The sequence below is a fragment of the Sturnira hondurensis genome, unplaced genomic scaffold (assembly GCF_014824575.4).
Source record: "Sturnira hondurensis isolate 20B ecotype Veracruz unplaced genomic scaffold, ASM1482457v3 Scaffold0021555, whole genome shotgun sequence".
Taxonomy (NCBI): Eukaryota; Metazoa; Chordata; class Mammalia; order Chiroptera; family Phyllostomidae; genus Sturnira; species Sturnira hondurensis.
This window is the reverse complement of record NW_028094186.1, coordinates 4,301,663-4,314,675: the sequence shown is the minus strand read 5'-3', so window position 1 is coordinate 4,314,675 and position 13,013 is coordinate 4,301,663. Positions and strand designations below refer to the sequence as shown.

The 13,013-nt window shown below is 56.9% G+C and overlaps 2 protein-coding genes across 15 annotated transcripts in view; one reads left to right on the top strand and one right to left on the bottom strand.

Annotated features, from left to right (window-relative positions):
• The first annotated feature begins 130 nt into the window (after positions 1–130).
• Positions 131–10,209, top strand: LDLRAD2 (low density lipoprotein receptor class A domain containing 2). The gene is given in 9 exon segments (XM_037032786.1): positions 131–180; positions 693–811; positions 2,548–2,651; positions 2,653–2,791; positions 2,794–2,982; positions 6,300–6,343; positions 6,345–6,432; positions 9,297–9,494; positions 10,202–10,209. Coding segments are annotated over 9 exon segments (939 nt in total).
• The window catches only part of HSPG2 (heparan sulfate proteoglycan 2), a 96,349-nt gene continuing 93,257 nt past the window's right edge, over positions 9,922–13,013 (bottom strand). For all 14 annotated transcript variants that reach the window (XM_037032969.1, XM_037032974.1, XM_037032975.1 and 11 more), the window contains 6 exons: positions 12,288–12,363; positions 12,096–12,174; positions 11,879–11,949; positions 11,628–11,711; positions 11,175–11,278; positions 9,922–11,050 (listed from right to left, as the gene is read on the bottom strand). In XM_037032969.1, coding sequence (XP_036888864.1) covers positions 10,878–11,050; positions 11,175–11,278; positions 11,628–11,711; positions 11,879–11,949; positions 12,096–12,174; positions 12,288–12,363 — 587 coding nt within the window. In that variant the 3' untranslated portion in view covers positions 9,922–10,877. The remainder of the gene's footprint in view (positions 11,051–11,174; positions 11,279–11,627; positions 11,712–11,878; positions 11,950–12,095; positions 12,175–12,287; positions 12,364–13,013) is intronic.

The following is a 13,013-nucleotide window of genomic DNA, read 5'->3' as shown; positions in this document are numbered from 1 at the left end:
GTGAGTGCTGGTATAGTGCATCTGGGGAGATGTGATTGGGTGACAAGGAAGGAAGGTGCTAATTCAGAGTGAGAGGTGCCCAGGGAAGTGTGGTCTGAGGAGGTGACACGTGCCCTAAGGCCTGAATGACATGAAGAAGCCAGCCAGGGAACCCTATGGGACAAAAGTGCTCCAGGTGGAGTGAGCCGGCCCAGAGGCAGGACTCAGGCAGGAACACTGTAACAGAGCTGACTCCTGGGCCGGTGCCCCTTCACCACTTGTTGCCTCTCCAGGCCGTCCCAGAGGTTCCAACCATGTCCTGGGCCTTCTCTTAAGCTCGGTCCCTAGGGTGCTGACTTATCCAGGAAAGCAGCAACATTGCAGGGGTGGGGGCAGGGACTTGGGTCCCCTTTCTAGAAGCCCCATGGCTGAACAGGATCTGAGTGTCCTGGTTCCTGTCTGGCAGGGGGTAAGGAGACATCCTCCCCACCTTCTCTCCCCTGGCTCCGCCCCAGCCCCAAATCTCCGTGACAACTTCAGACACAATCCCGGTCTGAAGGAGGATCTGGAATGTGGAGCACAAAGGTCACTGTGGAGAGACCAGAGGAGCTGGTGGACTTGCTGCTCCTTGCGCCTCATCTCCTGTCAGCCTCCCCACTGGCCTGGCCAGGCCCCCGTGCCCCAGTTTCCCCAAAGACCCCAAACTGAAGCAGGTGTGCCCTGTCGCTGGACACAGCAAGGCCCAGGTGGAGCTGCCCTGGCCTTCTGCAGCTGCCCCGAAGGCTGCTCCTGCTGGGGGCAGCTGCCCGGACCACGTCTGCTCTGGAGACGGGCGAGTGAGTGTACAGGGACTTGGCTGGGGTGGGTGGGAGATTCAGGCCCCTCCAACCTTAGAGGCTGTTTCTCCAACCAGCACTCACCCTGATGGGCTGGGACCTCTTGAGTTGGGGGCAGGCTGGGAAACCCTGTGCCCATTCTTGCCTGGCACCCCAAGTCTACCCAACCCCCTCTGGAAGACTAGAGCTCAAAGTCCTCCAAAGCAGGGGTCTGGGCCTGGGTGGGAGAGCCTTCAGATCTGGCAGCGGAAACCCCACGTTCACAACTCACTCTGCCTCTTCCTGCATCGCTACCCCTGAGATCGTTGTTTCAACTCGCTAGGTCTCAGTTTCTTCAGCAGTAAAATGGAATCATAGCAGACCCTGGCCCCTTAAGAGAATTTATTGTGCGTGTAAGACAAGATGAGCCATGCAAGACACTCACACAACCTGGCACGTTGAAGGTGCTCAGTTTACTCACTACGCCTCGTCCCCCCCATGGGCATGTTGCTCCCTGATAGCTGTGGTTAAGTCAGGGTTTGCTTTTTTTTAAAACAACTTTTAAGAGATTTTATTTATTATTTTCTAGAGAAATGGGAAGAGAGGGAAAGAAACATCAATGTGTGGTTGCCTCGCATGTGCCCCCCAACTGGGGACCTGGCCTGCCACCCAGGCATGTGCCCTGACTGGGAATCAAACCAGCGACCTGCAGGCTGGCACTCAATCCACTGAGCCACGCCAGCCAGGGCTACATCAGGGTTCCTTCAGCAAGGAGAGGGGAAGGCTGCTGGGTGGGCAGGTGCCCAGCTCTGTCTACCCCGCCCGCAAGCAGGGCAACAGAAGCAGCTGACACGGCTGGAACACTCACTGAGTGCCAGGCGCTGCCTTACGCCTCGAACACGTACACGTCCGGAATCCCCAGATACAAAAAGCTGTGAAAACCAAAATTTGTTCTTAACTGATTTACTGGCAACACCCGACCAGAAGTGACAGGCGGCTTTATTTGTCCTGCTTAGGGTAAATGTTCTTACAGCGGCTCTGAAACTGTGACCGGGGAGGGCTGCAACACAGCACACTGCACAGGCTATGGCAAAAGTATTAATAGGGTCACGGTGGCTCATGTGGAAATAAATACAATAATTAATAAATAACAGGCTCTGGCTGGTGTGGCTCAGTGGATTGAGTGTGGGCCGCAAACCAAAGGGTCGCCAGTTCGATTCCCAGTCAGGGCACACACCTGGGTTGCAGGCCAGGCCCCCAGGATGGGGAGCTGGAGAGGCAACCACACAGTGATGTTTCTCTCCCTCTCTTTATCCTTCTCCTCTCCTCTCTCTAGAAACGAATAAATAAAATCTTTTAAAAATGTTTTAAAAAAACATAAATGGGAAATACATATTTGGAAAAAATAACAATACAAGAACGAACTGTTTCCTGTACTCACAACTGTAAACCTACGTCTGCCTCACCCTGTACACACATCATATTATCTTTCTAAAATCTGGAACGTTCTGAGACACCTTCTAGGGTTTTTGAATAAGAGATGGAGGACATGAATTAAATTATTTAATCCTCACGAAAATTCGGAGATCGCTTGTGCATCCTCACTTTACCGATGAGGAAATCGAGGCTCAGCGAGGCTCAGCGAGGCTCAGCGAGACTGAGGACCTTAACTTTGGGTCACGCACGGAGCAGGAGGCAGAGCCAGGCTTGGAACCAGACGCGTGGCTTCAGGGTCCGTGCTTTTTCGCTGCAGCCGACCTGGTGGACCTCTGCGGACAGACGTGGCAGGGGGACAGGCTGCCGCTGCGCTGGCACTCCGCATCGCGCAGGTTCTACTTCGTGGCGCCGAACACCGACTAGCTGGCTCTGGGTGCGGGCGGCGACCTCTAGCGGCAGGACCCGCTTCCAGTTCCGCTTCTTCCTGGTCTACAGCCTGACCCCGGTGCCTCGGGCGTCCCCAGCGCCCAACGCGTTTGCCCCAGCGACGGGGGATGCGTGCGCCCCGGCTCCCACCTGCAGTTCTACGAGGGTCCGCCAGAAGCGCCCTGACCCCTGGGCGCTCCTGTCTGCGGCCTGACTATCCCTGTCCTGGTGGCGTCCACTGGGAACTTCCTGGGCCTGCGCCTGGTCACCAGAGGTCGCCAGCCCCACGTGGACTTCGTGGGTGAAGGCACCTCTTTCCAGTTTGGTGGGTTGGGGCTGTTGGTAAGTACCAGGGCCTCCAAGCGGGGCAGGGGGGCGTGGGGGGAACACGGGCAACTGCGGGGCTGGAGCCGCCACCAATGGGGCACCGGTGGGAAAATGGGAAAATGGGAAAATGAAGGGGACTGGCTCCTAAGAGAGGGAAAGGGGGTGAGTGGTGGCAGTATTAGGGGTGGTCGGAGTGAGGGACGCTCCAGACCCAAAGAGCTAACCCCATAAATCTAGTTTCCATGGCTGTACACACACACTCCTACACGCAACCCACACTCTAACACCCACCCCTTAACACACTGGACATGTACACAACTCACACCTCACACACCCGTACTCCCAACTCCACACCTCGCACAGCCACACTGCAATGCGCAGCCCATGGGCCACACACATACTATTTACATCACACACACAGTACCCCTTTACACACTTACACATGACTCACATACCCTCATATTCACTGGGTCCTCTGGCCAGTGAGCCCTTCAGAGAGTCCTGGTTAGGACTGTCATAATTGTGAGTGACAAGACCCCACTCAGGCAGGGAAAGGGAAATGATGTTAATACCAGCCATTCACTGAGCATCGCCTTGGGCCCTTTGCGTGCCCGATCCCATCCGCCCCTCTCAGCAGCTCTGCTGTGCCACGGTTCTTATCCTCGTACGTGTAGATGGGAGACAGCCTCGGGGAGGTTATGTCAAATGCCCCGGCCTCCCTGCGCACGAGAGAAGCGGCGGGATTTTCGCTGCTAGAGTTATGTCCTCTCTCTCAGAGTTCAGGGCTTTAGCATTTAGCATTCTGGTCCCCCAGGACCAGAGACACAACTCACTGGTGTCACAGCCAACGTCACAGAAAAGGCTGTGGCCAGGGATGGTGAGCGGGTGATCTGCTTAAGTCTGAAAGATTCCAAAACCATGGAGAAGCTCTATTGCCGCCTGGGGCTAAGAATCTAGACTGGAAGATCAAACATGGGATTGTGCGCACTTCGAGACAAGAACTCGGGGGGGGCCCTAAGAGCCAACGCCGGTTCGCCAAGAACTAGCCGCTGGCACGCCAGGCCCTGGACAGCCAGCCCTGTCACACTGAGTGTGGGGCTGGGCACTCTCACGCCATCTCCTGTGTCTCTTTAGTCGAGTCCCATGACACTTCTTTCCTGCAATTTTGCACAGATTTTCTCTCTTTCCCATTAGATCCTCTGGCACTTGAAGGAACTACATGAACTTTGTACCCCAAATCCTCCTAAATCCTTAGGGCCATGAGCCTTGGTGACTGGAGTCCCTTCCTGGCTCCTGTAGGTTCCTATAGTGTTTTTTCAAATTATTTATTTTAGAGAGAAGGGAGAGAGAGAGAGAAAGAGAAACATCGATTTGTTGTTCCACTTATTTATGCATTCATTGGTTGATTCTTATTTGTGCCCTGACTGGGGATCGAACCCACAACCTCAGCATATCATGACGATGCTCTAACCAACCGAGCTACCTGGCCAGGGCTCCTATGATGTTGTTTTGCAAACGGCTCTCACTAGCTGATTAGAAATCAACCCCTCCCTCTCTCTGCCCCTCTCCCCCTTCCTCCCTCCACTTCTCCCAGTGGCCTTCCCCTCTAGAGGCGCAGCTGTCAGCCAAGGAGGCCAAGAATGCTGCTGCTGCTGTGTTTGGCAGGACTGGGCTCCAAAGTGAAGGCGGCAGTGGTGAAGCCCTGTGGCAACTCCGGCTTCCTCTGATCAGTTTTGTCATTTGAATGAGGTTCGTCTCACATCCTTGGGCTGCAGGCACAGTCTCACTTGCTCGTACCTGCAAGCACACCCTGCCTGGCTCACACACACTGTCCTTTTTAGTCACATGTGACTCCCCACACTACTGTTGGTTTTCTCTGAGACTTCCACTCTCACACCTAAACACCTTCTATATATTAGATTGTCCACTTTCATTTGCAAATGAAAGAAACCCAACTCAAGTTGGCTTATGCCAAAAGAGAACTTTGGGGGTCTCCTGTGACTGGGGTGTGTGGCTCAGGTACAGCTGGATCCAGTAGTCCAAGTAATGTCACCTGGGCTTTGTCTCTGCTGTCTCTCTCTCTGCGCTGTGTGGGTCTATTTGGTTCCATCTCAGGCAGCTCCTCTTTCTACTTGGCAACAAGGGGAGCCTGCAGCTCCAAGTTCACAGTCACTCTTACAGCTCTGACCTCAATGAAATAAAGAGCAAGCACCTTTTTCATGGTCTAGCAGAAGTCCTGGGGTCAAGTCTGGTTTGGCTAGGAGAGGGAACACCCTGGTGTTGGGCAGTCCCACCTGAGCCAGCTTTGCTCCCCCGAAGGGGTCACCGGGTGAGCCGACCAGTCTGCCATTCCTTGCACTGAGTCGTGCAGTTCTTTCACCTGAGTGCATATCCATTCATTTAACAAATGTGAATTGAGCCCCTGCAGTGTGCCAGGTGCTGTTCTAGGCTCTAGGGATCCAGCAATGAACAAAAGGGAAGTCCTTGCCCTCTCTGAGCTGACGTTTTGGTGGGGGAGACAGGCCGAAAACAAACAAGGAAATCCTCATTCTGCTTAGGGGGTGTGCTGCAGAGGAACTGGAGCCGGGAGCAGGAGGGTGGGAGTACTGGGGGAGGGCTGTGTGCCGTTCCCCCAGGGAGGCCAGGGAAGGCCCACTGAGTGGAGACCCTCAGGGAGCCATGCCAATGCTTGGAGAAGAGAATGCCAGGCAGAGCTGATGGCGGGGGCAGCACCATGAGCGAGGATTTGCTTGGAAGGGTGGGGGTTCACAGGGATACTCCAGGCTGCATGCAGGCACACATGCGGACACATGGTCACACCCACTGTGCCACAGTGTCTATGAGCAGGGACCGAGTTCCTATTCTGCTACCCAGATGTGAGCTGTGTGGCCTTGGTCACGTGACCTGCCCCCCCCCATGCCTCAGTTTTCTCATCTCAGATGGGGGCACTTTGAGAACTTACTGAGCTGGGAGGTCAATGAAGGAAGTTTTTAGAACCATGCCTGGCAAGGAATAGGAACTCAATAAATGTTAGCCACCACCATCATCATCGTCAACACCATAGTTATGCACCTGTCTCCCATCTCCGTCAACGTTGTCATCGTGGTTATACACCTGTGTCCCATCACCGTCAATGTCATCATTGCGGTTATGCACCTGTCTCCCATGAAATGCTCTTTCCTACTCTCGTCTGCATGTATACGGAAACAACTTCCTCCTCACACCTCCCACATCCCCTCACTATAGGGCTGCACATCCTGTTTGTCCACTCACTGGCCCAAGGTCCTCATAACATGCTTCCCCTTTTGGTCCCAGGTTCCTGTGGTCCCTCCTTCCGCTGTCGGAATGGCAGGTGCATCCCCCCCAAGCCTGGTATGTGATCTCTGGGACATGGACAACTGTGGCGACAGCAGTGATCAGGCTTCCTGGCCACCAGCCAACTGTGCAGGTCAGTGACGGGTGCAACCTGGGCCCTGCTGAGAAGCTGGGAAGGTGGGCCGCAGCTCCCCTTCCCCAGGGCCTGAGTTGGGGAGCAGGGGGTGGAGGCAGGGGCGTGGCAGGAGAAAGCAAGGGGAAGCACAGCGGTGGGGAACTGCGTTAGACCAGGGTACCCAAGGATCGGGGCGGTTAGAGACAGGATGATGTTAGGGATGATCCGATCCAGCTGCTTTCAAATGGTATTTTAGGGGCGGAAGCTCGTCCTAAGTGGGACCTTGCACAGAGGCCCAAGACATTGAAAGGAGAGATGCTTTATTTAAGTGGTCGTGGGGGGGCCCCACGTCCCACTGAGGAACCTGACTTGGACTCTTAAGACTTACCTTGAAAACCACCGATCCAGTCTGACTCCCATGTTTTACAGATGGGGAAACCGAGGCTCAAGGTCATGGAGTCAGTGAGTGACATAATCGGGAATGACCTCTGAGTGCAGAGACCAGGCGACCCAGGAATATCCTTATTGGGAATCTGGAGATGCCCCTTCCCCCAGCAGGGCCGGCATATACTGTTGAACAGGTTGTTTACCGAAAACAGCACCAGGCTGAGGGGCGAAGTCCAGCCTCCCGGGACCCCACGCGCTTACCTCCCATGCCACTCCTCAGTCTCCTTTGCGGGTTCCTGCTCATCTCCCCGTCGCTCTGTGCTTTGTGCTGTGACACACCTGCTCCTCCTCCACCCTCCACACCCATCCCCTCAGTGGTCTCCTTTATGACGCCTGGCCAGCTGGAGTCGTCTTTGAACTCCGTTACATAACCACCTCCCTGCTCATCTCCATGTGCATGTGTGGGCGGCGTCTCAGACTCAGGTCGGCCCCAAACTGAACTCCGGTCCACAGCCCTCCGTGCCCAGCTCCTCACCCGCTTCCCCTTCTCACCTGCACTGTGGGGTGACCCTTCATCCTTTTTGCAGCCCATAACTGAGCCACTGACATGAATCTGTTTGATGTTTTTCTCATGGTCAGACTGCCGTTAGGGCTTATTAGGAGAGAGACCACGGAGGGGAAGTGTCATCGCATCACAGGGACATCGCAGTGTCATCACATCACGGGGGACATACCCCCAGCCTGACTCGTGGCTGCCACTGCTGGCTTTGACCACCTGGCTGAGGCCTGTTTGCAGCTTTCTCCCCTGTTCCTTTCTGCCTCCTCTCCATCCTGTGCTCTCCGGGATCCCTCCCGGAGACAGGGGAGGGCTCACTCTGTGCAGCCCACTGTGAGGAGTGGGGAGTTACGCTCCATGGCCAGAGGAGCCACCCAAGACACTAAGTCAGATCAGGTCACCCCCACGCTCAGAACCCTCCATGCTCCTCACTCCAAGACAAAGCAAAGCCTCCCAGGGGCCCACAGGCCCTTGCGACCTGCTGCCAGCACCTCCCAGCTGCCTTCTCCGTCTCTCAGCTCCTCTGGTCTCACGCGGGCTCTCTCCCCTGCCTGGAAGGTGCCTCCCCAGAGGTTTTCACGCTCATTCCTTTGCCTCCTAGGGGTTTCTGCTTAATCCTCACTCTTAGTGAGCTCTCTCCCGATCCCTTTATACATAAAACAACAACAACCCTGTGTCCAGGTATGGGTAAATGGATAAACCAAATGTGATATGGCCACACAATGCAATTTTATTCAGCCTTAAAAAGGCAGAAAATTTGGACACATGCTACAGCACGGATGGAACCTTGAAGACATTCCATAAGTGAAATAAGCTAGCTAGAGAAGCATCAGTGCTGAACAGGTCCACTTACAAGAATCTGACGACTCAGAGTCATTGGGTTCATAGAGACAGGAAGTAGAATGGCAGTTGCGGGGGGCTGGGGGCAGAGAGAATGCTGAGTGAGTGTTTAAAGGGGACAGGGTTTCAGCTTTGCGGGCTGAAGGGCTCTGGAGACGGTCGGGAGTGTGCCTAATGCCGCTGAACTGTACATCTAAACGTGGGCACTGGTTTGTCGCCGTATACTTCTCAACAATAAAATAAAAAGAAACCCTGTCCCCAGTCAGCAGGCCCTGTCCCTTTTCCCTGCTTAATTTTCTCTCCATGGGACACGATACGATTTCCGTCTTCTCACTTCTACGTCTCCAGTTCCACGAAGACCTTTTTGTCTATTCTGCGCCCCCCCCGCCCCCCTCACATCCCCCGGTCCCTACGGCAATGCCTGGGGCACAGTAGATGCCAGAGAAATGGGAGTCAAGTGAGTGGAAGGACGAACCTCGCTATGCCTCAGCTTCCTTATCTGTAAAATGGGGGTGCTAAGCCTAACTTTTCCGAGTTGTTATAAGCTTTAAGTGAAATAGGGTAGGCAAAAGGCCCAGCACAGAAAACACTCAATATGAGCACATTCTCCCTCTGGAGAAGCGGCTCCATCCATCACCCCGGGGCCTTGGAGCTAGACCTCAGGAGTTCGAGCCCCAACGCCATCACTTCACTTCCAGCTGTGGGACCTGGGCAAGTGACTTAACCTCACTTCCTATGAAATGGAAACAAATTGTAACAGACTCCGAGGGCTTGGAGGAGGCTTCAATGAGACACAGTCATGCCTTAAAGGGGCCATTCTCGGTGTTAGCTCTGCTATTTCCTCTGCAGGCCCCTCTCAGATGCCTACCCGGGGGGGCGGGGAGTATGGACGACACCTCCAAGCCCCCAACTGCCCCCCCAGCTCTCAGGTGGGCAGGTCCCCTTGGGCTTGTGGCCAGGAGCAGCCCTGCGCAACAGGATGCAGCTCTGGAAGGTAGACGGCTCTCCTTCCCACCCGCGCCCACTCCTCTGTAGGTGATGGGGACGGGGCAGCAGGCCCAGGCTGAGGCCTGAGTGGACTCTCCCTTTCCTTCCGCAGGTCTGTGGCTGCAGAAGGTGGCACTGGCCTCCTCGCTGCTCCTAGCCTCTGCTGGCCTCCTCACTGGCCTCCTCACTGGCCTCATCTGGTGCTGCTGCTCTGCCCACTGGCTGGCCTGGTATCCTGGTGCCCATGGCCTCTGCCTCAGCACTTGTTGCACATACCCTGGCCAGGTGGCCCCAGGGGGGCTGCAGCCAAGTAGGCCAGCCTTCCAGGGTCAGGGAGGCCATCCGTAGAGAGGCTGCGACTTCAGAGGAAGGAGAGTGGGCTCTGGGGTCGGACAAACTCTGGTTTCTGTCCCCATCCCCTAGCAGGCTGTCTGATCCTGGGCAGGTCACATAACCCTCTGAGACTCAGTCTGCTTCTCTGGAAAGTGGGCTGATTTCTGCCACACAGGGCTACGGGGAAGGCCACAGGGGGCAAGTGGCCCTGTAGCCCCTGTGGTGGCTGGGGCTCTGCTGGACCAGCAAAGGCCAGGACCTCCATGCCCAGAGTGGGGAGCAGGGGTCCTGCTCCCCTGAAACTGCCTTGATTCACTCCCAGACCGTACCTGCCCTGCTGTGCCTCACTGGCCCCCACCAGGCTCCAGAGTCGAGCCCCAGTCAGAGACACAGGGGACCGCCCCGGCGGGGATAGCACCGTTTATTAAGAAAAGATCAAGACAAAGACCACAGGAGGGTCCCTTGTAGGACACAGAGGTCAGGTGTCCCAACCCAACATCTGGGGGACTGCTGGTGAGGAGGGAGCTTGCCCCCATTTGGGTCCCCAGGTTCCCAATGATGGGACAAGGCTGTTGTGGCCCCTTCCTGTCCCTCCATTACGAGTCTTAGCTTCCCCCACCCAAGGCCCTAGTTCTTTCCAACCAACGCCTCCTCCCCCCATATCCCTTGGGTCTTCACTTCCAGGTCAGTAGGGGGATGTGGCCTGGGCGGGCAGGGAGACCCTCTCAGTGCTGGGCTCTGCCTGTCGCAGCTCCTGGTAAGAGCTGGGATGGACTTTTCCTTGTAGCCCCTGAGGGCAGGCGCCCTGGGCTAGGTATTGGGGTGCAGACCAGCTGGCCGGGTGGGGGTGGAGGTGGAGGGGGTGGGGACACGGGCTACCTGGGGTGGGGCTGCCTGTCCAGGGGTGAGCTGCCTTTTGCTCCACAGTTGGCACTAAAGAGCTTTTGCTGCCCAGAGGAGGGCGGCAAAGCCCATTGCGATGCCCTCTGCTCCTAGTGGCTGGTGAGGACCCAGGCTGTACGCTGAGGCTGGCTCCTCTGGAGGCAAGGGCTGCCCAGGACTGCAGGGATGGGCGGCCCAGTGTTGCCACGGGGGCTCTCCTGAGCCCACTCAGCCACCTTGCCTGCCCCTCTGAGGCACCTGCTTCCATCCGCCTGTCCTGTTCCCCAGCCTGTGGCTTTGCCCAGGTGTTTGTGGGGGGGGTGACGTGCCCACCCTCCAGTCCAGCCCAGGGCAGTAGCAGCAAAGCGTGGCATCGCCTCAGTTTCTTACAAAATAGTCATAATAATAATATTAATAACAGACTCGACGTTGTGGGGCTGGGATGCCGCCCAGCGGTCCTTGTGGGGCCGGCGGCTGCCTACGAGGGGCAGGGGCGCGTGTTGGCCCCCGCCTGGGCGCTGTGCTGCAGGTCCAGTGGCTGTGGAGGGGGGCCGCTAGGCTGGGCAGAGTGCAGCACCAGGTTCCTGAGACAGCCTGTGACGCCTGAGGAGAACCTGCCCCCGGTCAGCTTGGCCACGTGGGGGGCTCCACCTGCGGGGAGGGGAGAGGACAGGATCTGTCAGCTCCAGGGGCCCCGGAGGAGAGGAAGGGAAGACACATGCTGGAGGTCTGCAGGGGCCCCAGTCCTGCTCCAAGGCCCGAGCCCAGGACTCACCGATGTAGATGCTGGCCTTGGTGTTGACTGCCACGTTCCGGCCTGGGGACTGGCCGCTGACCAGCTCCTCCCCGTCCACCTGGATGGAGCCTCTCCGGCCCTCTCTGTGGTGGGTAGAGCTGGGTCAGGCCCTACACCACCGGTCTCTGACCCAAGAAGAGTCCCCTCTGTTTTCAACAAGACTCCAGAGAAGTCTGCTCTGAGTTCCTTCCTTCCCCACTGGGTGAGAGAGATCGTCCCCCCGGACCCCCACCCTGACCCAGCCACACACACAGCTTCCTAGCACCCTTCCAGGCTTTATCCAACCCCAGGGAGCTTACTTGCCCGCCCATGGCCGTGGAGTTCTGCCCTGCCCTGGAAGCCCGTGCCTGGCTCTCCCTGACACCAGCTGCGAGCTGTTTCCCCAGAGCCCAGTGGGGGCCTGCACCCTAGTGTCCAGGTAGGCTCCCTTACCGCAGCGCCGTCACCCGATGCCACTCGCCGTCATTGATGGGATCCTCAGAGACGAGGCGGGCCTCCCCACTGCCCAGCTGGTAGCTGCAGTCACACGGGCCCAGGAAGGTGTGAGGTGGGGCAGGATAGGAGTGGGGGGAGGGGGGTGATGGGGACACTGGGAGCTGTAGCTTCTTGTGGAAGGAGCCATGGGGCTGTCAGAGAGGAAGTCACTGAGGGGTGATGGGAGCCAGGGGAGGGAGGGAACCCACCTGAAGACCAGGTGCCCATCCTGAAGTCCGAGACTGATGAAGTCCTTCCCTTGGCCGGCCTTTCCCATCTCCTGGAAGGGAGCACAGGGTCTCTGGGGTCCCCCGCCTGGAGAGCTATGACCCCTGCTGGCTGTGGCCTCTGCCTTTTTCTCTCCCACTGCCCTGGCCACCCGAGGGCGGGGAATACTAAGACCCCGGGCCGGACGCCCACACTCACCATGCCCTGCCAGAGCAGGAGGCCGCTGGCTGTGCGCGTCCGAACTTCCAGCTGGATGGTCTCTGGCACCTCTGGCAGGCTGGGGGTGTGGCGTGGGCAGCAGGTAAGGGGGCAGGAGTCCCAGGTTCCCATTCTCCTCCCTGCAACCTGTCCCCTCCCCGGGCCCACCAGCTCTCCCAACACCCATCTCACCTCCTGGAGAAGATGTGGCTGGGGAGGGCTAGGAAGCCATCATCGTGGAAATAGGCTCCGTACTGTCCTGGGGCATCTGGGAGAAAAGGGGGGTGTGTGACAGCTGCCCACCTGCTCGGAGGGTCCATCGGCTTCGGCTCCCCCCTCCCCACCTCCACCCTGACACGTACAACCAGAGGGCTCTGAACCTGCAGCCCCTGGAGACCCAGGGGGCTGTGAACTTGGACAGGAAAACGCTACGAGCCTCTTCACTCACATCTCACTGAAATCTAGCGGCTCCTTTAACTACGCACGTGGGCAGCGCGCTAAAGGAGCGGCAGCAGGACGTGTGACCTCCTCCCTGGAGGTTTCCTCTACGGATCACAGTGGGTGCTGGCAGCTCAAGACACTGTTTCTGCTCAGGGACACTGTGCTGGCGGTTAGTGCCAGCAATGCATCGTCTTATTCAATGTGTTGATAAAGAAGTACATAGATTGAAGTTGACAGAATTTAAACTATTTTGAGTCTTATTTCAGTATAATTGGTTTCCTGTGCATTGTTGAAAAGCAGTCAGTAGGTCTGGGGAAGGTGAGCAACCATCCCCATTTGCTAAGAACTTGTCCTGGTTTTAGCTTTGAAAGTCCCACATCCCAAAACATCCCTAGCCCTAAGGAGACTGGGACAGTTGGCCACCTGGGACAAGTCCACGGCGCCTGAAAGGTTCTGAACCTCTGTGTTCCTTCCATC